Here is a 27,109-nt window from a genome sequence, read left to right as displayed (position 1 = left end):
GATCCTATGACCTCTTTAATTTCACACACACGTTAATAAACGTACCTGGTACTAGTAGCTATTTGGATCCTAAACACGGAGACAATGGCTTGAGTATGAAGCAGAGACTAACAAAGAAAAACCATCAAAATACAACAAATAATCATCCCTGCGTTAACTGGGGATGGAACCTCAAACCTCTTGATTACAAAGGAGAAAGGAAAATAGTATTTTAAAAAATCAGCCAGCCTGAACAAGCACTGGAACCTGAGACTTCCTGATTTTTTTGGGATGATTTAATTTTGTTTTGTCTGTCTCTGTTTGATAAACACATTTTCAGATATTCCACATCAACAATGACACATTTTCAGATATTCAACATCAACAATGACACATTTTCAGATATTCAACATCAACAATGACAGATTTTCAGATATTCAACATCAACAATGACACATTTTCAGATATTTCACATCAACAATGACACATTTTCAGATATTCAACATCAACAATGACACATTTTCAGATATTCAACATCAACAATGACACATTTTCAGATATTCAACATCAACAATGACACATTTTCAGATATTCAACATCAACAATGACACATTTTCAGATATTCAACATCAACAATGACACATTTTCAGATATTCAACATCAACAATGACACATTTTCAGATATTCCACATCAACAATGACACATTTTCAGATATTCAACATCAACAATGACACATTTTCAGATATTCAACATCAACAATGACACATTTTCAGATATTCCACATCAACAATGACACATTTTCAGATATTCAACATCAACAATGACACATTTTCAGATATTCAACATCAACAATGACACTGACACATTTTCTGTTGGAACCAAATAATAACACAGACGGTAAACATGATAAAATCAGACCAAGCATTGAAATGTAAACAAGAAAGGAAGAGATTGCTTAGAGTGTTTGGGAATGAAGAGAAAAATATTGAGTGAAATAATATCAGATAGAGATTTGACATAAATGCTGGGAAATGATGAGTGTGGTCTTGTGGTATGAAACTCGTCTATGGATAAGAAGGTCCAGGGTTCGAGTACTGCTCTGAGTGGTTGCCTCCGTGGACAAGGCTCTTTACTCACATTCTCTCACCGGACTCGGACTCGGACTCGGAGTGTCAAATGAGAACCTGGCCCTTAACAGCGCTGTCTTTGTTCCAACAAAATTATAATATCACCTAACGGGTGTCATTTTTGTCCTACATGTTAAGTGTTGCTGTTAGCTAGGGACCCGTTGTAAAGCGCTTTGAGCACGTTTAGTAGATATTCCACTATATAAAAGCTCAAGTATCTTTTTTTCCCTAAATTTTGTGACACTTTGAGGTCATGTCAGCACAATTTTGTCTGTTTCCCATGTGGCTAAGGACTCTAACCATGGCCAGGGAAAAACCTAGAGCTAATACATTGATTCACACACCGTGCCATGCAATGTGTATCTTTGAGTCATACACCACGTCATGAACTGTGTATCTTGCCGGTTCTACACATCTCTCACGGCTAAGCATGTGTCAATGTCAATCATGTATTGGGTTAACAGGGTTCGACTGTACTTTCACAATGACCAATATGATAGATGATAGATGATAGATGATGATGATGATGATAAATACAATTTATATGAATAGATAATGATATCACAGAAATGCTAGTAAAATAGATTCAATATACATATGATATATTTATAATTTTAAGTACAACACACAAGTAACATAAATAATTACAGCAGACATTTTTCATCTTCATAATTGAAGAATTCCTTCTCACCAGTTTATGAAATTCCAATAAATTTCCAGTTCCTGTGCAATGTTGGAACATGTTTTGATTCAAATAAATGAGAGACTAAATATTACTTTTGTTTCTCGTCCCTTCTAAAAAAATGTTAACATTGAAATTCCTGAATTTTAAAACATTTCTTCATTTATTATTTTATTGGGTTTGTCCTCTCATCCCCACTCTGAATAAAAAGGTACATGTTAAAAATTCTGGCCAGAAAAATCGTCCTTCAAATATCAATTGATTAAAAAGACCCTCATCTTGTAAAAAAAAAAACTCTCACACCTGGGACGTCATGAAATCTTCAAGGAACTCCCAGGTTTGAAAGTGTTTGACAAGATTATTGAATTTAAAATTCTTTTTAATTGATCGATATTTGAAGGACGAGTTTTCTGGCCAAAATTTTTAATTCATGTTTTGTTCAGAGTACTGAAGATCTCTGATTGTGGTCAAGACAGACGAGACCGACGGCTGAACGTTTCAACATTACTTTGACATGACAGGTTTTTGAAAAAAAAAAAAAAAATCCCAAATTTTGAAAGCTAAAAACAGCCAAATTTACATGAAATTTGCAAAAAAATGCGATTAATTTTCATAAAAACTCAGCCGCAATGCAAATCAGTGATATTTTGCAATTTTTTGCGGCTGCAAGCAATGCCAAAAACCGCCATGCCAGATTACTTATTTTCTGATGAGCTGGAGTAGCCGTTGTAATGGAATAGCACACCATCCAACTCACATTTTTGTTTTTGATTTGAAACCGTTTTACACACCAGATAGAAATTACAAACATCCACAGATCAGCAACTTTCATATTACAAAGAAAAACTGGCCAAGCGGTATCAAATCTATAAGCCAACACATCAACCTGATAACCAACACTGTATTGAAGATGAGAGAATCCAATGTAAAATAACACAGAAAACAAGGATAAAATGCTACAAATTTTTTCTCAACCGTAATATTTCCAATGAAAAGAATAAAAACAAAGAACCATAACTCATCAGTTGAGTGATATCTTTTTTTTTTTTTTTTTTTTTACCAAAGACAGACTTTTTCAAGTTTTATCAGGTTAAAACTCAGGGCCAGAGATTTACACATTTACACAGAGTGCATTCCCATTCCCACGATTTCATCACACTCCACGTGTTTTACAATTGTTTGTTTCAAGGAAGGATATGGAAAAATACTTGTTTACATTTCATCCATGTCGCCAACTGTTTCTTTGATATAAATATAAATATGGCTGCCACAGTCAAATTTGATGAAGTAATTACTAAAATATTAAAAAAGCCACAGATTTCTGTGTAGAATTTTATAAGTGGTGATTTGTGTATCTGGGTTATTAAAATATTCTAATCTAATTGAAAAAAAAACATCATTTTCCTTCGCTGTCCAGAAAATGCATTTCTTCCTCGTATTCGATTTCCTCGTTTAACACTTGACTGAGATGGCTGTGGTCCTTTAATTTGCGAGTGCCGCTACGAAGCATCGTCTTGATTCGGTGGTTTTCAGAATTGGCCGCTTGCCACATTGTGTCCAGATCTTCTTCCACTTCCCTGGCAACAAAAAAATAAAGAAATAAATGATCACCAATTACAAGGAAATATTAACACAGGACATTCTGTTTCTTCATCCAGACGTAACGTGGAAAATCAAGTCTGCATTTGTCATCGAATGGCACAAGAACTAACACTAAAACGTACATAAAATATAACAATAATTTGTTCCTATTCAGGACAATAAAAAGATTGCATTCAACCAAAACTGCGAGGCAATGAGTTTTTGATGAAGATCTGAAAAAGTCTGTATCAAGCAGTGCTAGACAAAGTCATAAGAAAATTACAAGAAAAAAAAACATCCCAAAAAATTGGTGATCTTCAAAAGTCCAGGCAGGCTGATTTTTTAGGATAATTTTTTTTTTTTGGTATTTTTCTCTCAACTTTGTCTGGCACTGTTTTATAAACACATTTTCAAATCTTTATCTTACAACGATACCTGTTTCCCAATTTGTCACAATGGGTTTACCTGTTTCCCAATTGGTCACAATGGTTTACCTGTTTCCCAATTTGTCACAATGGGTTTACCTGTTTCCCAATTTGTCACAATGGGTTTCTACAACTTAAAACAGACCAAGGGACACAACTCAGAATCCAGGCTTACTTTTTACTTTTTTCCAGTGTGTTGATTATCTCCTCCTTCTCCTTGACTAGCAGACGTAGATAGTGGATTTCCCTCTCATATTCTTTCTTCTGACAGTTAAAAGTTTCGTCCTGGTCTTTCAATCTAAGACAAAGAAAAATAATTTCACTTTCATTCAGAATAATGAGACATTGGTATTACTAAAACAAACAAACAAAATTAAAAAAAAAAACCTCCAAAAAAACCCCTTCTCCCAAAAAATCTCGATTTTTTTTACCATCCCGTTTTCAGTCTTTTTACCGGCGCTGAAATGGCCTGGATGTATTTCAAGCACTGTAAAACCCTTAAAAACAAACAAAACAAATATTACTATAGAGAAGAGAGTCCCCTGTCATGTGACCACAGATCATGACATAGGCCATTGCCTAAATCCTGTTTCAGACACAGGAATTACTTTATATGAGAATTTAGCTCAGTTGGTAGAGCACTCGCTTCGCGCGCAAAGGGAACAAGATCGAATTTGGGCTAATTCCAGATTTTTCTGACCTCCCTGTCGACCCAGCAGTGATTTGGTAGCTGGATCTGTTAGACCTGGTGGAAAGTACTTTGTGATCAATAAAGTAGCTAGCAATTGCTATTGTTCATTTTACACAATAGAAAGCGGGATAAAATCTGGCTCCATGAGCCTAATGGCTCTCAAGGACTAATTAGTTTCTAATTTATTCTTTCATCCCACACACACATGACTCACCTATCAGCGACAGTGCTCAGCTTTGCCTGGGCCTTCATCCGATACAACTGTGGGAAGAAATAAATGATAGAAACGATGTGGTTTGGTCTATTGATTCTAACGATGTGGTTTGGTCTATTGATTCTAACGATGTGATTTGGTCTATTGATTCTAACGATGTGATTTGGTCTATTGATTCTAACGATGTGATTTGGTCTATTGATTCTAACGATGTGGTTTGGTCTATTGATTCTAACGATGTGATTTGGTCTATTGATTCTAACGATGTGGTTTGGTCTATTGATTCTAACGGTGTGATTTGGTCTATTGATTCTAACGATGTGTTTGGTCTATTGATTCTAACGATGTGGTTTGGTCTATTGATTCTAACGATGTGGTTTGGTCTATTGATTCTAACAATGTGATTTGGTCTATTGATTCTAACGATGTGGTTTGGTCTATTGATTCTAACAATGTGATTTGGTCTATTGATTCTAATGATGTGATTTGGTCTATTGATTCTAACGATGTGATTTGGTCTATTGATTCTAACGATGTGGTTTGGTCGTCATCAAAATAATAATGTACACGAGTATATTGATTCTATTTGTTAATGACAAGGTGACACAGCGGTAACATGTCTCGTCTTCTCATCAAAGTCAAGCATTGTTAGACGTGGTCAGTGGGTAGATGGGCGACAGTGAACGTGAAAAATTCTGGTAGATGCATCCTTGGGTAAGGCACTTTACACACATTACCCCACTTGTAAGAGTGTTAGTACAAAAAGGATGCCTAACAGGCTACTAGTACTGTATGAAATGGAAATGTGGATCAATATAACTTGCTGGGTGAATATATGAAACATTATGAAGCCCATTGAACATGGTAAATCTGTGGAATGTGCTATATCAATGTCCATATTTATCTTTTTTATGAATAGATGAAACCAAATGTGGTCGAATAAACGAAAGGAAAAAATGACTTGGGCGATTTGTAATTTTCTGAGTTCTCTGCTCATGTCTACAAAATATGTGGAGCAGGCACTGAACTGATTGATATCAATAATGATGGGAATTATAGGATGTGGAGAAGTGCTGGATGAAAACAGAGAGAGGTCATGAGATGTCATAAATGGCCTCAACCCACCTTGAGTTTTTCTTCCAATTTCCCGACGGCCGCGCTGCCATTCATCATTTTGTTGACGTTGAAATGATTCTCTTGTTGCTGCTCTTTGGCCTGGAAGGAAGACATGAAGAAATTATTACAGGCAGGCTTGGATATCCAATCTCACGATCACAACAGCTAAAATTATCTCTTTCCTTTGATGTGCAATGACAATGGTAATGATAATGGAAACTATAATGGAAATGGTATTCATAATGGTAATGGAACGGTAATGATAATGATAACGATAATGACAATGGTAATGCTGATGTTAATGGTAATGATAATGGTAATGACAATGGTAATGACAATGGTAATGCTGATGTTAATGGTAATGACAATGGTAATGACAATGGTAATGCTGATGTTAATGGTAATGATAATGGTAGTGGAAACGCTAATGGTAATGACAATGGTGATGGTAATGAAAACGGTAATGGTAATGGAAATGATAATGGTAATGTTAATGATAATGTTAATAATAATGGTATAATGGCAATGATAATGGTAATATCGGGATAAAATGGTAATATCACCTTACAGACATCATGTTGTTCTACGTGTTACGAGTTGCTGATGGTCAGGGACCCTTTGTAAAGTGCTTTGAGCACATTGAGTGGATATTGTTGTAAAGTGCTTTGAGCACATTGAGTGGATTTTGTTCTATAGAAAAGCTCAATTTAAACAATTATTTTTTTAGTTTGGCATTAATTCCCTTTACAAGACTATCTGCTTACATCAGCTAATTCCCTTTACAAGACTATCTGCTTACATCAGCTAATTCCCTTTACAAGACTATCTGCTTACATCAGCTAATTCCCTTTACAAGACTATCTGCTTACATCACTATCCTTTACAGACTCTGCTACATCATAATCCTTACAACTCTGCTACAACTATTCCCTTACAAACTATCTCTTACGCTAATTCCCTTACAAGACATCTGCTTCATCACTATTCCCTTAAGACTATCTCTACATCAGTAATCCCTTACAGATAGCTTACATCACTATTCCTTACAAGACTACTGCTACATCATATTCCTTACAACTATGCTTACACACTAATCCCTTTAAACTATCGCTTACCAGCTAATTCCTTTACAAGACTATCTTTACATCACTAATTCCTACAAACTATCTGCTTACATCACTAATCCCTTACAAGACTATCTGCTTACACAGCTAATTCCCTTTACAAGACTATCTGCTACATCAGCTAATTCCTTACAAGACTATCTCTTACACACAATTCCCTTTACAAGACTATCTCTTCATCACTAATTCCCTTTACAAGATATCTGCTTACATCACAATTCCCTTTACAAGACTATCTGTTACATCAGCTAATTCCTTTACAAGACTATCTCTACATCAGCTAATTCCCTTTACAAACTATCGCTTACATCAGCTAATTCCCTTACAAGACTATCTCTTACACACTATTCCTTTACAAACTATCTGCTTACATCAGCTAATTCCTTTACAAGACTATCTGCTTACATCAGCTAATTCCTTTACAAGACTATCTCTTACATCAGCAATTCCTTTACAAGCTATTGCTTACATCGCAATTCCCTTTACAAGACTACTCTTACATCAGCTAATTCCTTTACAAGACTATCTGCTTACATCAGCTATTCCCTTACAAGACATCTGCTTACATCACTAATTCCCTTTACAAGACTACTGCTTACATCAGCTATTCCTTACAAGACTATCGCTTACATCAGCTAATTCCCTTTACAAGACTATCTGCTTACATCAGCTAATTCCCTTTACAAGACTATCTGCTTACATCAGCTAATTCCCTTTACAGACTATCTGCTTACTCGCTAATTCTTACAGATATCTCTTACATCAGCTAATCTTCAGCATCTCTCATCCTAATCCCTTTACAAACTATCTGCTTACATCAGCTAATTCCTTTACAGACTATCTGCTTACTCACTAATTCCCTTTACAAGACATCGCTTCACAGCTAATTCCTTTACAAGACTATCGCTTACACACTAATTCCCTTTACAAACTATCTGCTTACATCACTAATTCCCTTACAAGACTATCTGCTTACATCAGCTAATTCCCTTACAAGACTATCTGCTACATCAGCTATCTTTAACATCTGCTAACAGCTAATCTTTACAACTACTGCTACTCCTAATCCCTTCACACTCTTACCACTAATTCCCTTACAAACTATGCTTACATCCTATCCTTAAACTACTGTATCAGCTATTTTAAATTTAATATCTTACAACTCCTACATCACTAATCCCTACAAGACTATGCTAACAGCTAATCCCTACAAGACTATCTCTTACAAGAATCCCTTACAACATCCTACATCACAATTCTACAGATATCCTCACAGCATTCTTTAGACTATTGCTTACTCTATTCCTTACACATTGCTTACACTATCTTACAAGATACTGCTACATCAGAATTCCTACAATACCTTACACCTAATCCTCAAATATCTTACATCAGCTATTCCTTTACAACTATCTGCTTACATCATAATTCCCACAAACACTGCTACACCTATTCCCTTACAACATCTGTTACATCACTATCCTTACAACTATGCTTACACAATCCTTTACAGACTTTCTTACATCACTAATCCCTTTACAAACTCTTATCATAATTCCTACAACTCTGCTAATCAGCTATCCTACAATATCGCTACATCCATTCCTTACAAACATCTTACATCCTATTCTTTAAACTATCTGCTTACTCCTATTCTCAAGACTACCTACATCACTAATCCCTTACAATATCTGCTTCACAGCAATCCCTTTACAAGACTATCTACCACTAATCCTTACAAACACTGCTACATCTATCCTTTACAGATATTCTCATCAGCAATCCCTTACAGACTACTGCTACATCAGCTAATCCTTTACAAACACTGCTCTCCATCTACAAACACTGCTCACAGCTATTCCTTACAAGACTATGCTTACTCACTAATCCTTTACAAGACTTCCTAATCCTAATCCTTACAAGACTATCGCTTACACACAATTCCTTAATTCGCTACCACAACCTACAAGACTATCTGCTATCCTAATCTTTCAACTATCCTTACATCACTAATTCCCTTTACAACTATCTGCTTACATCAATCCCTTTACAAGACTATCTGCTTACACACTAATTCCCTTTACAAGACATCTGTTACATCAGCTAATCCCTTTACAAGACTATCCTTACATCAGCTAATTCCCTTACAGACTATCTGCTTACATCACTAATTCCCTTACAAACCACACTATCTTACAGAATTCATAATCAAGATGCTTACATATCCTTTACACATGTTCTCACATCCTTACATCTTATCCATCCTTCAAAATCTTTATCAACCCTTAAACATTGTTCAAATCCCTACACACTGCTACTATACTAGACACTTACACTTCTACAAATGTATCAATCTTAAACATGCTATCTAATCTAAAAAAGCACAATCTTAATTCTTAAATTCGCTTACCAGCTTTCTTTACAACTTCTATCATATCTTAAATATCTGTACATTATCTTACAAGCTATGCTAATAGCATTCCTTACACATGTATCTAATTCTACAACACCTAATCATATCTAATATGTTCACTATTTTACAGCTATGTACCACATCTAAATACTGCTTAACATCTCTACAAGATATCTTTACATCAGCTAATTCCTTTACAAGACTATCTGCTTACATCAGCTAATTCCCTTTACAAGACTATCTGCTTACATCACTAATTCCTTACAAGACTATCTGCTTACATAGCTAATTCCTTTCAGACTATTGCTTACATCAGCTAATCCTTTACAAGACTCTGCTTACATCAGCTAATTCCTTTAAAGACTATCGCTTACATCACTAATCCTTTACAAGACTATCTGCTTACATCAGCTAATTCCTTTACAAGCTATCGCTTACATCACTAATTCCCTTACAGATACTGCTTAATCAGCTAATTCCCTTACAAGACTATTGTTACATCAGTATTCCTTTACAAGACTATGTACATCACTAATTCCTTCAAACATCTGTTCATCAGCTAATTCCCTTTACAAGACTATCTGCTTACATCAGCTAATTCCCTTTCAAGATATTGCTTACATCAGCTAATTCCCTTTACAAGACTATCTGCTTACATCACTATTCCTTTACAAGACTATTGCTTCATCAGAATCCCTTTACAAGACTATCTGCTTAATCAGCTATTCCCTTTACAAGACTATCTGCTTACATCAGAATTCCTTACAAGACTATCTGCTTACATCGCTAATCCCTTTACAGACTATCTGCTTACATCACTAATTCCTTTACAGACTATCTGCTTACATCAGCTAATTCCTTACAAACTATCTGCTACATCAGCTAATTCCTTTACAAGACTATCGCTTACATCAGCTAATTCCCTTTAAAGACTACTGCTTACATCAGCTATTTCCCTTTAACAGACCTAAATATGCTTACATCGCTAATTCCTTTACAAGACTATCTGCTTACATCAGCTAATTCCCTTTACAGACTATCTGCTTAATCAGCTAATTCCCTTTACAAGACTATTGCTTACATCAGCTAATTCCCTTACAAGACTAGGCTACATCAGTAATTCCCTTACAAGACTATCGCTTACATCAGCTAATTCCTTTAAAGACTATTGTTACATACTAATTCTTTCACTATCTGTACATCACTAATCCTTTACAAGACTATCTTAATCACTAATTCCTTTACAACTATCTCTTACATCACAATTCTTTACAACTATCTGTTAATAGCTAATTCCTTTACAAGACTATCTCTACACAGCTAATTCTTCAAGACTATTGCTTACTCAGCTATCCTTACAAGACTATTGTTACATCAGCTAATTCCTTTACAGACTATCTGCTTAATCAGTAATTCCCTTTAAGACTATTGTTACATCAGATTCTTTACAAACTATCTGCTTACATCAGCTAATTCCCTTTACAAGACTATCTGCTTACATCAGCTAATTCCCTTTACAAGACTATCTGCTTACATCAGCTAATTCCCTTTACAAGACTATCTGCTTACATCAGCTAATTCCCTTTACAAGACTATCTGCTTACATCAGCTAATTCCCTTTACAAGACTATCTGCTTACATCCGCTAATTCCCTTTACAAGACTATCTGCTTACATCAGCTAATTCCCTTTACAAGACTATCTGCTTACATCAGCTAATTCCCTTTACAAGACTATCTGCTTACATCAGCTAATTCCCTTTACAAGACTATCTGCTTACATCAGCTAATTCCCTTTACAAGACTATCTGCTTACATCAGCTAATTCCCTTTACAAGACTATCTGCTTACATCAGCTAATTCCCTTTACAAGACTATCTGCTTACATCAGCTAATTCCCTTTACAAACTATCTGCTTACATCAGCTAATTTCCTTTACAAGACTATCTGCTTACATCAGCTAATTCCCTTTACAAGACTATCTGCTTACATCAGCTAATTCCCTTTACAAGACTATCTGCTTACATCAGCTAATTCCCTTTACAAGACTATCTGCTTACATCAGCTAATTCCTTTACAAGACTATCTGCTTACATCAGCTAATTCCTTTACAAGACTATCTGCTTACATCAGCTAATTCCCTTTACAAGACTATCTGCTTACATCAGCTAATTCCCTTTACAAGACTATCTGCTTACATCAGCTAATTCCTTTACAAGACTATCTGCTTACATCAGCTAATTCCCTTTACAAGACTATCTGCTTACATCAGCTAATCCTTTACAAGACTATCTGCTTACATCAGCTAATTCCCTTTACAAGACTATCTGCTTACATCAGCTAATTCCTTTACAAGACTATCTGCTTACTCAGCTAATTCCCTTTACAAGACTATCTGCTTACATCAGCTAATTCCTTTACAACTATTGCTTACATCAGCTAATTCCCTTTACAAGACTATCTGCTTACATCAGCTATTCCCTTTACAAGACTATCTGCTTACATCAGCTAATCCCTTTACAAGACTATCTGCTTACATCAGCTAATTCCCTTTACAAGACTATCTGCTTACACCAGCTAATTCCCTTTACAAGACTATCTGCTTATACATCAGCTAATTCCTTTACAAGACTATCTGCTTACATCAGCTATTCCCTTTACAAGACTATCTCTTACATCAGCTATTCCTTTACAAGACTATCTGCTTACATCAGCTAATTCCCTTTACAAGACTATCTGTTACATCAGCTAATTCCCTTTACAAGACTATCTGCTTACATCAGCTAATTCCCTTTACAAGACTATCTGCTTACATCAGCTAATTCCCTTTACAAGACTATCTGCTTACAATCAGCTAATTCCTTTACAAGACTATCTGCTTACATCAGCTAATTCCTTTACAAGACTATCTGCTTACATCAGCTAATTCCTTTACAAGACTATCTGCTTACATCAGCTAATTCCTTTACAAGACTATCTGCTTACATCAGCTAATTCCTTTACAAGACTATCTGCTTACATCAGCTAATTCCCTTTACAAGACTATCTGCTTACATCAGCTAATTCCTTTACAAGACTATCTGCTTACATCAGCTAATTCCTTTACAAGACTATCTGCTTACATCAGCTAATTCCTTTACAAGACTATCTGCTTACATCAGCTAAATCCCTTTACAAGACTATCTGCTTACATCAGCTAATTCCCTTTACAAGACTATCTGCTTACATCAGCTAATTCCCTTTACAAGACTATCTGCTTACATCAGCTAATTCCCTTTACAAGACTATCTGCTTACATCAGCTAATTCCCTTTACAAGACTATCTGCTTACATCAGCTAATTCCCTTTACAAGACTATTGCTACATAGCTAATTCCTTTACAAGACTATCTGCTTACATCAGCTAATTCCCTTTACAAGACTATCTGCTTACATCAGCTAATTCCCTTTACAAGACTATCTGCTTAATCAGCTAATTCCCTTTACAAGACTATCTGCTTACATCAGCTAATTCCTTTACAAGACTATCTCTTACATCAGCTATATTCCCTTTACAAGACTATCGCTATCATCAGCTAATTCCCTTTACAAGACTATCTGCTTACATCAGCTAATTCCCTTTACAAGACTATCTGCTTTACATCAGCTAATTCCTTTACAAGACTATCTGCTTAACATTAGCTAATTCCTTTACAAGACTATCTGCTTACATCAGCTTAAATTCCCTTTACAAGACTATCTGCTTACATCAGCTAATTCCTTTACAAGACTTCTGCTTACATCAGCTAATTCCCTTTACAGGACTATCTGCTTACGTTATGGAATTCCTTTACAAGACTATTGCTTCTCACTAATTCCCTTTACAAGACTATTCTGCTTACATCAGGCTAATTCCTTTACAAGACTATCTGCTTACATCAGCTAATTCCCTTTACAAGACTATCTGCTTACATCAGCTAATTCCCTTTACAAGACTATCTGCTTACATCAGCTAATTCCCTTTACAAGACTATCTGCTTACATCAGCCCAGGCGACTCATTTCAAAATGAGAAAACACAAGACCTTGTTGCAGAATGTTAAAAAAAACAACAAACAAAACAAAACAAAAACAAAACCTAGACTCACTACTTTGTAGACTGTATCTCGTTCCAAAGCTGTTTTCTCCGCCTACAGAATAGAAATAAAAATGGCGTGATTCAAAACCATACGACTTGCAGAAGGAATAAATGTGAACACTTATTACTTGTTCTCTAATGTCTAATATTAAGTTAGAAGCAACAAATTACGCATTCCTTTTTATAAATGATTTCGTTTCGTGTTTCCATCTTGTCTTACAATTGATTTGTTTATCTCAGATTCTATAGACATGACAATGACAAACAAAACATTAGAATATTTATTTAAAATGCAGAAGATTTTTGACAATTAACTGTGAAATTATCCAAAAGAAAAGTCACTGACCACTTTGATGACCTGTGCCAGTTGTTCCTGAGTGACCATCTCTTTGTTCTCGGACAATTCCACGGCTTTGTGTAACAGTGTCATCCTGTGCTGGGCTTGTCTGATGGAATACAAAACATTGACGTTCCCATAATTCCATATATAGTTTAGTTTTCGTATATATGAGGTTCTGATAGCTCAGTTGGTAGAGCACTTAATTCAAACAGACTTGAGGTTGGTCCCAAGTGAAGTCAAGATCTTTTCCTTGACCCCTACTGCCCACCCAACATTGGGTAGCTGGGTCTGTTAGATCTGGTGGAAAGTAACATGAAACAACCTAGCGTCATATCCAAAGGGTAGAAAGCAATTGCTATTGGTTGTTTTCATGCTATATAAATTGTGATGAGCTCCAACTCCATGGGCCTAATATTGTCTGTGATAGACTCCTACTACTACGGTCTAAATATATGCTGGTCATCAATAAATATCATCCATGCTCTCTGGTCATCAATAAATATCATCCATGCTCTCTGGTCATCAATAAATATCATCCATGCTCTCTGGTCATCAATAAATATCATCCATGCTCTCTGGTCATCAATAAATATCATCCATGCTCTCTGGTCGTCAATAACTATCATCCATGCTCTCTGGTCATCAATAAATATCGTCCATGCTCTCTGGTCATCAATAACTATCATCCATGCTCTCTGGTCATCAATAAATATCATCCATGCTCTCTGGTCATCAATAACTATCATCCATGCTCTCTGGTCATCAATAACTATCATCCATGCTCTCTGGTCATCAATAAATATCATCCATGCTCTCTGGTCATCAATAAATATCATCCATGCTCTCTGGTCATCAATAAATATCATCCATGCTCTCTGGTCATCAATAACTATCATCCATGCTCTCTGGTCGTCAATAAATATCATCCATGCTCTCTGGTCATCAATAAATATCGTCCATGCTCTCTGGTCATCAATAACTATCATCCATGCTCTCTGGTCGTAAATAAATATCATCCATGCTCTCTGGTCATCAATAAATATCATCCATGCTCTCTGGTCGTCAATAAATATCATCCATGCTCTCTGGTCATCAATAAATATCATCCATGCTCTCTGGTCGTCAATAAATATCATCCATGCTCTCTGGTCATCAATAACTATCATCCATGCTCTCTGGTCGTCAATAAATATCATCCATGCTCTCTGGTCATCAATAAATATCATCCATGCTCTCTGGTCATCAATAAATATCATCCATGCTCTCTGGTCGTCAATAAATATCCTCCATGCTCTCTGGTCGTCAATAAATATCATCCATGCTCTCTGGTCATCAATAAATATCATCCATGCTCTCTGGTCGTCAATAAATATCATCCATGCTCTCTGGTCATCAATAAATATCATCCATGCTCTCTGGTCGTCAATAAATATCATCCATGCTCTCTGGTCATCAATAAATATCATCCATGCTCTCTGGTCGTCAATAAATATCATCCATGCTCTCTGGTCATCAATAAATATCATCCATGCTCTCTGGTCATCAATAAATATCATCCATGCTCTCTGGTCATCAATAAATATCATCCATGCTCTCTGGTCGTCAATAAATATCATCCATGCTCTCTGGTCATCAATAAATATCATCCATGCTCTCTGGTCGTCAATAAATATCATCCATGCTCTCTGGTCATCAATAAATATCATCCATGCTCTCTGGTCGTCAATAAATATCATCCATGCTCTCTGGTCATCAATAAATATCATCCATGCTCTCTGGTCATCAATAAATATCATCCATGCTCTCTGGTCATCAATAAATATCATCCATGCTCTCTGGTCATCAATAAATATCATCCATGCTCTCTGGTCATCAATAACTATCGTCCATGCTCTCTGGTTATCAATAAATATCATCCATGCTCTCTGGTCGTCAACAACTATCGTCCATGCTCTCTGGTCATCAATAAATATCATCCATGCTCTCTGATCATCAATAAATATCATCCATGCTCTCTGGTCATCAATAAATATCATCCATGCTCTCTGGTCATCAATAAATATCGTCCATGCTCTCTGGTCATCAATAAATATCATCCATGCTCTCTGGTCATCAATAAATATCATCCATGCTCTCTGGTCATCAATAAATATCGTCCATGCTCTCTGGTCATCAATAAATATCATCCATGCTCTCTGGTCGTCAATAAATATCGTCCATGCTCTCTGGTCGTCAATAAATATCATCCATGCTCTCTGGTCATCAATAAATATCATCCATGTTCTTAAGAATCTATCTATACCTCCAGCTACTAAACCATTTATGCTGCTTTATGGTCCAATATGTAACCTATTCATTATTAGTCATCTGAAGGACTGGATACATACACACACTTCCAAGGAATTTGGAACCAGAAGAGTAGGAGGTGTGAGGTCATGACTTCCCTGCCCAATTGACATCAACAATGAAAAATCTACAGACTAGTGGGTATAACACTCTCCTCATATTCATGTGCAGCGATGTGGTCTAGTGGTTTTACACTCTCCTTCCAATCAGAATGTCCTGGGTTTGAGTCCCAGCTGAGAGGCGCATAGTTGAGTACTTGGAAAAGGCTCTTTACTCACATTCTCTCACCGTACTCAGGTGTAAAATGAGTACCTAGCCATTAACAACATTGCCCCTGTCCGAAAAAAGAAGTATTATCGCCTAACAGGCTTCATGTCTCATCCTACATGTTAACTGTTGCTGTTGGCTCAGGATCTCTTGTAAAGTGAAAAAAAAGGTGCCCCCCCCCCCCCACCCCCCCCCGCTGTCTCAAAACGGTATTATGTCGTGATGACCCGGGTACTGGACATTCAAGCTATAGCCATAAACCTGTAACTTGGGGTTCAAATCTCGTTGTTATAGTGGAGAATAAATAATATTTCTGGCATTGCAAAAAACTCAACGTTCACATTTTTGATTATTTTATTTTTAAATTCACTTTACATGACATCATCCTACCTTAATACCTAGAATCTGGTACTATTAAATGACCGTCAGTACAACGACAACCTCACCTTGCCCAGAACGTTCATGGCTTTGAGTTCGCTCAGTTTGATTTGTATCCGTCATTCATCATTCAATCCTGTCTTTCATACTCTTTAAGCCTGGGAACAAAATATATGATCAAACAATGTCTTAAAAATGGAAAATAATATTTCTGCACAAAAACAACGTCACATTTTAAAATACAGTACTTCAGTACCACATCATTAGTTATTGGTCTTAATGGTCAGTGTTGTAATTTGTCAAAAGTGATGTTGGTATCATTTGACGTATATTGTCCACCTTTTTTTTCTACACACCAAATAAGAAAATCAATGACCCAGTATTTATTTCCCACTCCCTTTGGGCATTTTGTATTTTGTATTTTAAATGTTTTTTTTGAAAAAAACTTTTTCCGATTTTCCGTTGTCGACTCATCCACCCCCCTACCCTCCCCCTCCTTTCCCAGTTGTTGATTTGATCAAAGTACAGGCTAGATTCAGTTCAAATAATGCTATGGTAAATCTCTAAGTACAAATTTTGTCCCCAAAAAGTCAATTCTTTTTACTGTCAACTCTCTTTACTCTCAACTCACACTGAAAGTCAACACCTGACGGTCACATTATTTTTCTATCTTCATAAATCGTTTCCACATTTCTGTAATGATCAAAGGCAAGACTGACGGACATTGTGGAAAAAATTCCATTTGATGTTTATACAACTGTAAGATAATGCTGAAATTAGGAATTCCTATTATGTAAATTTTATTTTTGTTGTCTTTGTTTAAGTGTCGTTTTCTTTTTTAAAAAAGGTTCTATGATTGGATGCAAAGTATTTGGTAATATTTCACGCAATTGGAGACATAAATTCACAGTGAATATTAAAGCTGTTAGAAGCTGTAGACTGTAAAAAGGGATATGGAAAAATGAATAGAACAGATTCAATAAAGTACATTATCAAACAGGGAACGTTTCAGGCTCAAAACCCTTCTTCAGTCAACAATCAAAATATAATTTGCTCATTCTGCATGTCAGTAATTGGATCTTTTTTGAAACTGTTATGTTCATTTCGGTCTCGACATGTCAGTAATTGGATCTTTTTTGAAACTGTTATGTTCATTTCGGTCTCGACATGACTTTTGAAAGATTTTTCATTCCAATAATGGCAGACATTTATGAACTGCTGATAATTTTTTCAGTATTTTGTACCTTTAATTTAATTTCGATGTTTTCAATAATTTTCTCCTGCTGTTCCTTCTCCTCCGTCACTGTCCTGGAAGGAAAGAAAAATAAGATTGTCATTTCTTATTCAAAATAATTTGTACTTTTTGGAGACAAATTGATAGTTGGTGTTAACTTTTCTCTTAGTTACAAGCTTCTCAAGATATTATAGGGGGACAAGATGAGAATTTCTTACAAATCACAAATCAAATCTTTACAGACGTTAACGCTTTAAAATAAATCAACCATCAAACTTCTATTTATTTATTTATTTTAATCTATTAACTGTTTCACACTTACCAAAACAAATTTTAAAATAACACAACAAAAAAGTTCCTGAAATAAATGGAAAAAACCTTCAACAAGCAAACACGACCAAAAAACAAAATTAATATAGATGAAATTCAAAACTAAGATGGGATCAAAATAAATTTTCTCAAAAATTCTTTAAAAACAGCAAATAAAACAAAATGTCGCCCATAGAAATGACACACGTAATTCTCACCTTTTGAGGTCAGCGATAGAGTTGATGTGAGACTGAACTTTGACCTGTGACCCCGACTCCATGACAGTCTGGTCATGTTTGTGTTTCAACTCACGGAATCGCAGACGTAGATCATCCATTTCCCTCTCTGCGTCTGCTTTCTCTCCCTCTGACAAAGACAACTTTTTGGCCAGTCTTGAAACTTGAATACAACAACATGACAAAATAAATATTTAATAAGACAATGGCTGGTTCTTCATATAATTTTTAGTTTCAGCTTAACAGTTTATTAATGTTGATACATGTGAAAAAAATTTTGGTGTGGAATAAATAGAATAAATAAAATTTTCTTTATTCATCCCCAAGGGAAATTTGACTCTAGGGTCTATTCCAAGGGAAGACTGACATAACCCAGCTTTCAGCCACAGTGCAACGCTGCAAAGTGAGCAAGGGCGAGGTGACTTGTTCAAGGCCATACAGTATGGGGTAAATCAAACTCGGTACCTTTTGGGTAAGAAGCAATGCTTGCCTGACACAAATGCTCTGGTAATACATCTTAAAATTCACAATAGAAGTCTTTTTTTTTTTAGCCATAAGGCCTATGGAGCAGGACAATTACTTGTTTTATTTGGACATGGCAAATTTTGCCCTTAATAAATATCTAAAAATACCCCCCCCCCCCCCCCAAAAAAAAAGAAGAAAAACCAGAAAAAATTAAAAAATCTACAAAAAAAAAAAAAAAAGAAAAAAAATGACAAAAATTTGTTTAAATAAGAAAGAAGAAAAGAAAGGGAAAAACAAACATACAAAACACAAAGCCAACACCAAACATCAACCGAGCCACTTACTTTCAGCCATATAGAGCCACTTACTTTCAGCCACGTATGCTGTGTACAAGTCTTTACCGAGCCACTTATTCAGCCACATGTGCCGTGTACAAGTCTTTACCGAGCCACTTACTTTCAGCCACGTATGCCGTGTACAAGTCTTTACCAAGCCACTTACTTTCAGCCACGTATGCCGTGTACAAGTCTTTACCAAGCCACTTACTTTCAGCCACATGTGCGGTGTACAAGTCTAACCGAGCTACTTACTTTCAGCCACATGTGCCGTGTACAAGTCTTTATCGAGCCACTTACTTTCAGCCACGTATGCCGTGTACAAGTCTAACTGAGCCACTTACTTTCAGCCACATGTGCCGTGTACAAGTCTTTATCGAGCCACTTACTTTCAGCCACATGTGCCATGTACAAGTCTAACTGAGCCACTTACTTTCAGCCACATGTGCCGTGTACAAGTCTTTATCGAGCCACTTACTTTCAGCCACATGTGCCGTGTACAAGTCTTTACCGAGCTATTTACTTTCAGCCACATGTGCCGTGTACAAGTCTTTACCGAGCCACTTACTTTCAGCCACATGTGCTGTGTACAAGTCTTTACCGAGCCACTTACTTTCAGCCACATGTGCCGTGTACAAGTCTTTACCGAGCCACTTACTTTCAGCCACATGTGCTGTGTACAAGTCTTTACCGAGCTACTTACTTTCAGCCACATGTGCCGTGTACAAGTCTTTACCGAGCCACTTACTTTCAGCCACATGTGCTGTGTACAAGTCTTTACTCTTCATGTTCTGGACCTCCAGTTGTTCCATCAAGATCTGATTTTCCTCCAGGACCAGCTTGGCTTGTTCTTGAAGTTGTTGCCTGGGATGGAAAAGGGGAGGGAAGTCATTACACGGGAAAAAACAACTATAGTAAAGGCATCATTACTTATCAACAATACACAAAATGAGGAACTAAATCTTTGTCAATTTTATCATTAAAAAATTATTATTTTGAAGTGTTTGTAGCTTTTCCTTTTAAAAAAGAACAAGGTCAAATCACAGACTGTATTGTGAATCCAAGACCTTATCTCTTCACCACTGCTCATCAAAACACGGGTACTGGGACAAAATGAATATAAAAATAAATAAAGAAAGAAACAAACAAAAACATAGGCATTGAAAGAAAAAAGTCCCCTCTGAAACAGAGCCCAACAAACCATTCATTGAAATCTCCCAGGCCTCCGAGAGCAGCTCCCCCCGTCATGCGTAGTTTGTGGTTTTCTTTGACAATTTCCTCCACTCTAGACTTGATGGCCGCCAGTTCATCCTGGGGATAAAAATGTAGGAAATACACGCATCATTTTGTAGGAAATAAAAATCGAGCCATTACATTCATAAAAAAACAAACACATTTTAATATTCACCCCAACTTCAAAATTTAAAAATTCTTAATTTTTAGGAGGTAAAAGTCGTAGTTACTAAAATTTAATTTAAAAAATCAACAATTTGCCCTCACCGGGATTAAAAAACACTTGAAAATTCTTAAAATTATATAGTCTGGCATCAACTTTCATTTTCAATAAGTTTTAATGACTTAGAGATGGTCATGAAGTTCTAAATTTTAAGTCAAAATTTCGTAATTATTCAAATTTTTCGTAATAATAGTCAGATATGTTAATATACAAAATATAATATAAATATAAATAATATAATGATTAATAAAGAGTGAGGACACCGTTCCCAAAAACCTTTAAGTCAGAGATTGCTGTGTCTTTCTCCTCCAGATGGTCGTCGTAAGCCAGAAATAACGGGGCCAGGTACCTTTTGCTGATCTGGAATATAATATAATATAATATAATATAATATAATATAATATAATATAATATAATATAATATAATTTAATATAATATAATATAATATAATATAATATAATATAATATAATTTAATATAATATAATATAATATAATATAATATAATATAATATAATATAATTTAATATAATATAATATCATATAATATAATATAATATAATTAATATAATATAATATAATATAATATAATATAATATAATATAATTTATAACAATAGAATATATTCTGATATAATGTCGTATAACTTAAGATTACAGCATTGTCTATGTCAAAAGAAAATAAATTAATTTTTATAAAAATCAATGTGTTGTTGTTGACTTGGGTCCCCCTGTAAAGCGCTTAGAGCACCTTAAGAGGATAATACTCAAGCTCACTTACCAGCCAGGAGGGAATGGGTCCCTTGGAAGGCAAACCGTGAAGTTCTTTGGCCTGTAAATAGATAAATGTAAATAGTGACCAAGCATGTGGAATTGGTATTATGTCGGATTGACCTACCATCACCAAACGGTAAATGTCTATTCTTTTGCTAGAGAATAAATACATTTTCTCACATTGCAAAACATTCAAAGTTCATATTTCTTATCTTTTAAATCTAAATTCATTTTTGGGGTACGATTAATCCTGACTTTATTCCGCTTTGAGATGGGGGAGAGGGGGGAAGGGTAGGGGGGGGGGGGGGGGGGGGGGGGAGGGTAGGGGAGAAGTGTAGGGGTCACATTTTATAATATTGACCTTGAAGTCAAAATCTCTGGAATCCCAAAATTATAAGCACAAACACAGTTCTTCTCTTCTCAGTGACATTTGTTGTTTGTGATAAAGAAAACGAATCCCTCTCATAATTCATATAACAAAATTTTACAGTAACAGACAAAATAAAGATGACAGCTTATCTTTTTCATCTATAAAAGTTTGTATATGAAATAGGGCCAAACAATACAGACAGAAAAATACAAGAAAATAAGTCATCATCATCATCATGGCCTTTTCACCCTGGGTCAGGGTATAGGCCAAAGACAGACAGTTTCCATCCTTCTCTATCCTGAGCTAACTTTTTAATCTCATTCCAGGTCTTACCACTTCTCTGTATATCAGCTTCTTTTGTCCTTCATAAATTCTGTCATTCCAGAAACTCTTCGGTCGTCCAAGCTAAAAAAAAGGATTTGGTTTGTCTGTCTGCCTTTCTGTAACGGTTTGAGTTTTACGGAAAGGGGTGTTAACCCTTTGCCAACCCCCAACCTGGAGGACCAGGTGACTCAAAGATGGGGGAATCACACACCATTAGTCGCCTTTTACGACACGCTGGCTTGGCGTTGGGCTATTCTTGACCCTCTCAGTTGAGGGACCCCGGACACCACACAAATAAGTAATGCCCCCAAAAATCAGCCTGCCTCCACTTCAGAAAGGCTGATTTTTTTGGGGGATGATTTGTTTTTATTTTTTCATTCAGCTTTGTCTGGCACTGTTATAGATTATCCACCACACATCATGCAGTGCCTGCTTCCTGATTCGTTGGTGTAATGCAAATTAGTTACCTCGCAAATAAACAAATAAGAAGACCGACCCAGAACTGGATGAGCTCCCCTCTCCTGTCACTTCACACAGGACTGGCACTTCTTCCCTAACTGTCGTGCCAGACAGACGACCATTGCAATACAAGTTAGTTAGTCTTAGAGCCTATTTAGGGACAGCGTGGCTCAGCGGTATGGTCTTTGCTTTGTACCGGAGGGTACCAAGTTCGATCGCCCACCTTTGTGCTGTGTGGTCTTGAGCAAGTCACCAGTCACCTCACCCTAGCTCAATTTGTGACGCTGCACTGCGGCTGATGCCTGGGTTATTCCAGTCTTCCCTTGGACAAATTTCCCCTTGGGGATGAATAAAGGGAATTTTATTATATTTTTATTTGACATACATTACAGTCATTTTCATACCTTTTTCAGCAGCTCTGGTTCCACAGGCCTGTACTTGGCCTGATAGTCACTCAATTCCACATTGAGCCGATGGACCGTCGTACGCAGCGTCTCGTTCTCATCCTTCATCTTCTCAATCTCCTTCCTGAAGTACAACGTCGAGGCACTTTCAAAATCTGACATGGAAGGAAAAAAAAATAACAACAATAATTGTGACCCAACATTTGATAATGGTATTATGTTTGGATGATTTTAAAAAAAAAAAAGAGAAATCCTTCAGAGGCATTAGCGGATAATAATTATTGCTTGCTATCTTTTGGATAGGTCATTAGTCTATCGCAAAGTACATTCTACCAGACCTAACAGACTCAGCTACCCAATCACTTCTGGGTTAACAGGGGTGTCAGAAAAAAAACCCAACTTCACCTGAGATCGAAAAGCGAGTGCTCTACATACTGAGCTATAGGGGAAATCCCTGGGGTGATTATGTAGCTAAAACTTGAATTTTACATAAAATAAAATGAGGAATAGGTTTCTTTATCCATTATCATTTTGCAGCTATATGGTCTTGTGATATGACAGTTGATTTGGGATCAGAAGTTCCTGGGTTTGAACTTTGCTTGGCACATAGTTGACGTCTTGGAAAAGGCTCTTTACTCACATTCACTCACTGTACTCAGATGTAAAATGAGTACATGACCATTAATAGCGTTGTCTCTGGCAGAAAAAAATTGTAATATTGCTCAACAGGCATTACATCTCGTTCTACATGTTACGTTTTATTGTTGGTCAGGGACCCTTTGTAAAGCACTTTGAGCACGTTTAGTGGATATTACACTATATAAAAGCTCAAGTTATTTTTTCAATGGAACACACTTAAACAACAGAAAGTATGGGATGAACAAGATGTGTTGATTTTGAGCAGAAATTGATTTTAACTGTGTCAACTTTATGCGGATCCCACTGTATGTTCTATTGAGGGCTACAGAAATAGTTTATAACAACAAGACATAAAATGTTTAATTTAGAAAAGTGAGTGGAGCAGGCACTTATACTGAATAACAAGAAATGAAGTCAGTAGGAAAGTGTCAGAAGACAACAGGAAATAAAAACTTCCGGCTGGGGGCTCGAAACCGCAACCTTACTGGTACGACAATTCTGCATGGCTGGGGAGATTGTGACTCTACCATATGAGCTATCCACGACGGGTTGTGACAGTTTTATTCAATGAGGACAAACCTCTATCGTGGATGGACTCGGCCACTTTGCGTAAGGTGTGGAGTTCTCCCTGCATTTCCTCGTTGATCATCTTGAGATGGTACAGCTCCATGTCCGACATTCCAGCTCTGTCTGAACGAGGTGTCCGGTTTCTGGCCGACAGACGGCCGCCTGTTGTATGGATAGGTGTGGTTAGAATGATTGAGATGATGATGATGATGATGATGGTGGTGAAAATGATGATAATGATGATGATAATGATAATAATAATGATGATAACAAAGAGAAAACAATAAAAAAATATAACTTTTAGAAGTCACGAAAAGCATCGTCAACTTTGAAGAATCAAAAACTCATAGACACGAATCCAGACTTTCAGCCACTGACAAGTTCCAGTGTTGGAAATAAAACAAAAGACACTATCAATTTCCTGCCAGCTTTTGACATCAAAATACAAACATAGCAGCCATTTCATTCATTCTCCAATCAATGACAAGGACAGGTCAAAACCGACAGACAGCAAGATGGTTGCACATTCTGACCAAGTCTTCAATCAGATCTAAAAAAACTGAATGTTTTCTTTATGAAAGTTTGAATCCGTGATTTGAATTATTTTAAAATTCCTCTAAAATTTCGATTTAAAAAAATCTCAAAGCTGAGCAGAATGATGACATATCACCAAGACCAAGATTGTTATGGTAAAGTAAATGAAAATTAAAAAAAAACAAATGTGGACAATACAGTAAAACAATAAAAAATAGGACGTTTTGGCCTTTGCCTTTCATCAGGCGGCAGACAAAACACACAGATACATAGCTTTCTGTTTTTTAATCTCTCCACTCTCACCGTCAGACCCTCTTTTCTTTTTGTCTCCTTCATAATTGGATTTCATTATATAAATATGAATTAATTAAGTTTCTATTACCGTATCGGCGTGTTTTGTCTGTCGTCTGATGAAGGTCATATCCCGAGTAATGTTTTGTTTCATTGTTTCACTCTATGATCGAAATTCTCTTTTGATATTTTTGTTGTCAAATTACAATATAAAATTTGCATCTTGCTTCAAAAAGACATCCCCCTCCACCTTTTAAAAAAAGAAGAAAAAAAAACCCAGAAAAAAAAAAACAAACAAATACACAGGTTATTGGTCAGGGCGAAAATACTTTGACAGATTCCCAAAAATGAAATTTAAAACAAACCAACCCAACAGTGAAATATCCCATGTTGAATGCGTTGTCCTATGACAGAGCTGTGTAAAAGTGACACGAATGACCCTGGTGTGTAAAAGTTCCATTGTGACAGAGAAAACATTGAAATGGAAAACAGAGAATGATGTGGATAACACAACACGCTATCATAAACAGATAAAGAAACAAACGAACAAAAATTTAATTAATAAAATAAAATGAAAGCAAGGTAGTGAATTGAATGCATACACATGTAAAAACAAATAATATTATATATATAAATACACACACATATATATAGACAAGATGCAAGCATGCAGCATGACAATGGGAAACTCAGACAGCTTTTGAATGCAAGAATAAGTTTAAAAAAGTAAAAAGAGATCAAAATTAAAGAAAAAAAAAAGCGAATTTATTATGAATAGCTTTGCTGATTCTTTTTGTCGTGTGGAGTTAAGCAGAAAATGAAGCAGACGAAATAAAGCAAGGGGAAATAACAAATAAAATCACTAAGCATGGATTAATATTTGGGAATGTGTTTGTGTGTTTGTGGAGGGGGAGGGGGGGGGGGGGGGGGGGGAGCACTGCATAAAGTTAACCTTCCCTTAATTGCCATTTGTCGGATGATAAAGATGACAGTTATTATTATTATTATTATTATTATTATTATTATTATTATTATTATTATTATTATTATTATTATTATTATTATTATTATTATTATTATTATTATTATATCATCATCATTATCATTTTGATTATTATAAACACCCAAAGGACCAAAGTTCGAGTCCCACTTTCAGGGTATTGCATTCTATTGTCCTATAGAGAGAGATTAAACCATTCATAGAGCTGTGTTGAAATGACAATAACATAGCACAATATTATGTGTGTTGAAATGACAATAACATAGCACGTTATCATGTGTGTTGAAATGACAATAACATAGCACGTTATCATGTGTGTTGAAATGACAATAACATAGCACGTTATCATGTGTGTTGAAATGACAATAACATAACACGTTATCATGTGTGTTGAAATGACAATAACATAACACGTTATCATGTGTGTTCCACTCAAACTCTCTGTGCTCGTGTCAGAATTGTGAGGCAAAAAATCTGCCAAATAATTGAAAAAAAAGATCCAAAATAAACCCCCCCCCCCCCCAAAAAAAAAAATCTAAAAATTTATATAGAGCATTTTCATGGATTTACCACAATTTATGCGCTTCACAATGTTTCATTTATTCCCCCAGCAGGCCAAATGGAGTCATATTTCCATTTCATACCAGTCTCCTATTAGGCATCCTTTTTGTACAAATAGTCTTATATTATTCATCACCTCCTACAGCCATGTGCTCATTCACACCTGAGTTGAATGGGGTAATTTGTGTAAAGGGTTTTATCCAAGGACACAATCTCAGACTAGAATTTTCCACGGACACTGTCACCTATCCAATCACTGATCACGGTTAACATTGCTTGAACTGTTTTGACAAAGATGAGAGACTTTACCTCTAAGCCACCCAGCTACACATAGACGACTCAGGATTAAGAATTTT

The 27,109-nt window shown here is 36.0% G+C and overlaps 1 protein-coding gene across 1 annotated transcript in view; it reads right to left on the bottom strand.

Moving 5' to 3' along the window:
* Positions 1-2,826: 2,826 nt before the first annotated feature.
* LOC144976147 (centrosomal protein of 89 kDa-like) overlaps positions 2,827-27,109 on the bottom strand; it is a 36,239-nt gene continuing 11,956 nt past the window's right edge. Inside the window, exons 8-22 of the mRNA XM_078920329.1 lie at positions 24,380-24,529; positions 23,162-23,316; positions 21,612-21,662; positions 21,109-21,192; positions 20,578-20,687; positions 20,125-20,240; positions 18,559-18,739; positions 18,042-18,105; positions 17,684-17,736; positions 13,813-13,981; positions 13,477-13,518; positions 5,826-5,915; positions 4,701-4,747; positions 3,971-4,093; positions 2,827-3,366 (exon numbers count right to left, since the gene is read on the bottom strand). Of these exons, the coding sequence (XP_078776455.1) occupies positions 3,186-3,366; positions 3,971-4,093; positions 4,701-4,747; positions 5,826-5,915; positions 13,477-13,518; positions 13,813-13,981; positions 17,684-17,736; positions 18,042-18,105; positions 18,559-18,739; positions 20,125-20,240; positions 20,578-20,687; positions 21,109-21,192; positions 21,612-21,662; positions 23,162-23,316; positions 24,380-24,529 (1,616 nt within the window). The 3' untranslated portion in view covers positions 2,827-3,185. The remainder of the gene's footprint in view (positions 3,367-3,970; positions 4,094-4,700; positions 4,748-5,825; positions 5,916-13,476; positions 13,519-13,812; positions 13,982-17,683; positions 17,737-18,041; positions 18,106-18,558; positions 18,740-20,124; positions 20,241-20,577; positions 20,688-21,108; positions 21,193-21,611; positions 21,663-23,161; positions 23,317-24,379; positions 24,530-27,109) is intronic.

This window comes from Berghia stephanieae, chromosome 7 (genome assembly GCF_034508935.2).
Source record: "Berghia stephanieae isolate SIO BIC M18660-M18661 chromosome 7, UCSD_Bste_1.3, whole genome shotgun sequence".
Classification (NCBI taxonomy): Eukaryota; Metazoa; Mollusca; class Gastropoda; order Nudibranchia; family Aeolidiidae; genus Berghia; species Berghia stephanieae.
Note: the sequence above shows the minus strand (reverse complement) of the source record. Positions and strands in the feature narration are given on the sequence as shown.